Here is a 1,409-nt window from a genome sequence, read left to right as displayed (position 1 = left end):
TAGATCGTGGGTGTAGTGGAGGTGGAAATCCTGCATGAGTCCACTATCTCCTAGTTCGGTTGAATACTGAGACCGAACTGCTGAATTATTGCCGAGCAGCTTTTGCCGATCTGAGAGTAGAGCTTGATGCCGACCTGAGAGCAGAGTTTGATTGGTTGGCTTTTACCGAGCTGTAGGCTGGTGCCGAACTCTTTGGTTGTGCCGAACTGAACTCTTTAGTCATGCCGGACTGATACTCTTTAGTCATGCCGAACTGATACTCTTTCTTGGGCTTTAGGCTGATGGGCTTGTTTAGTACGTACTCCATCAATGTGGCACTTCTATAATGCCATAGTGGTTATGGGCGGTCAAGAGCCGGTGTCGCTTGACGAGGCTGTGGATGGCTTCTGCTCCGGCGTGCATCCCTTCGGCCCCTTCTCAGATCACGCGGCAGAGTACTGGCTGGAGAGCAGGAGATGGCCGGAGAAGGTGTTGTTCGTCATGTATGAGGAGATGAAATCGGACCCAAAGAGGGAGGTTTCAAGGATTGCTGAGTTTATGGGGAGGCCGTTGACGAAGGAAGGAGAGGCGGAGGAGCTTTTGTGGAGGTGCAGTTTGGAGAGGCTTAAGAATTTGGAGGTGAATTCGACTGGACATGATGTGGGACCCATGCCCAATGCTGCATTTTTTAGGAAGGGTCAAGTTGGAGATTACAAGAATTATTTGACGTCTCAAATGGAAGAACGGATTCATCAAACCGTCGGCCTAAAGCTTGAGGCGTTAGGCCTCTTTTTCTAGAGAATCAAACACCTTTTTCATTCAACTCATAATCAATTGGGAATTCCGAGTCATTCAAATTTCAATGTGTGTGATTTGTACTAATATATTGTACTTCTATAATGACTTTGTTGGATTAGTATTAGAGAAATTCTCTGTGTGAGTTTTGAACATTTCTATTTATAAAAAATGGGCATCCAATAGTGATTGAGATATAACAGCAAATTTTTTACTTTTGATGCATTGACAATATGGAGTTCCTTATGAGATGAAAATGCTTGACTTTGTTATTCCGTAGTACTTCACTCCAAAATAAAAAACGCTTGAATGCAAGCACAAAATTTCAAGCACATGTTGTGCTTGTAAAATCTGGAAGAATTTCGAGCACAAAAGCAAGCAAAATGCAAATTGGGTGGCTGAAAATAATTTTGCGAGAACTACTTTGAGCAAGTTAGAGCAACAACAACCGTGCTCTTGCCAGCGAGCACGGTTGTGGGCCCGGCCCCACTTTTTCTGTTTGCTCTTAGGCAAGAGCACAACACCCACAGTTGTGCTCTTCCGCAAGGACGAGCACAATCCAATTTAAATAAAAACATTTCCATAATATTAAAATTCATTAAAAGCCGAAATAATATTACAAATAATATAAAAAA

At 43.0% G+C, this 1,409-nt stretch overlaps 1 protein-coding gene across 1 annotated transcript; it reads left to right on the top strand.

The window, feature by feature from the left end:
• The first annotated feature begins 309 nt into the window (after positions 1-309).
• Positions 310-777, top strand: LOC121754731 (cytosolic sulfotransferase 5-like). The gene has a single exon (XM_042150045.1). The coding sequence runs from the start codon at positions 310-312 to the stop codon at positions 775-777; it is 468 nt and encodes a 155-aa protein (XP_042005979.1).
• The last annotated feature ends 632 nt before the right edge of the window (positions 778-1,409 follow it).

Source organism: Salvia splendens, chromosome 11 (genome assembly GCF_004379255.2).
Source record: "Salvia splendens isolate huo1 chromosome 11, SspV2, whole genome shotgun sequence".
Taxonomy (NCBI): Eukaryota; Viridiplantae; Streptophyta; class Magnoliopsida; order Lamiales; family Lamiaceae; genus Salvia; species Salvia splendens.
Note: the sequence above shows the minus strand (reverse complement) of the source record. Positions and strands in the feature narration are given on the sequence as shown.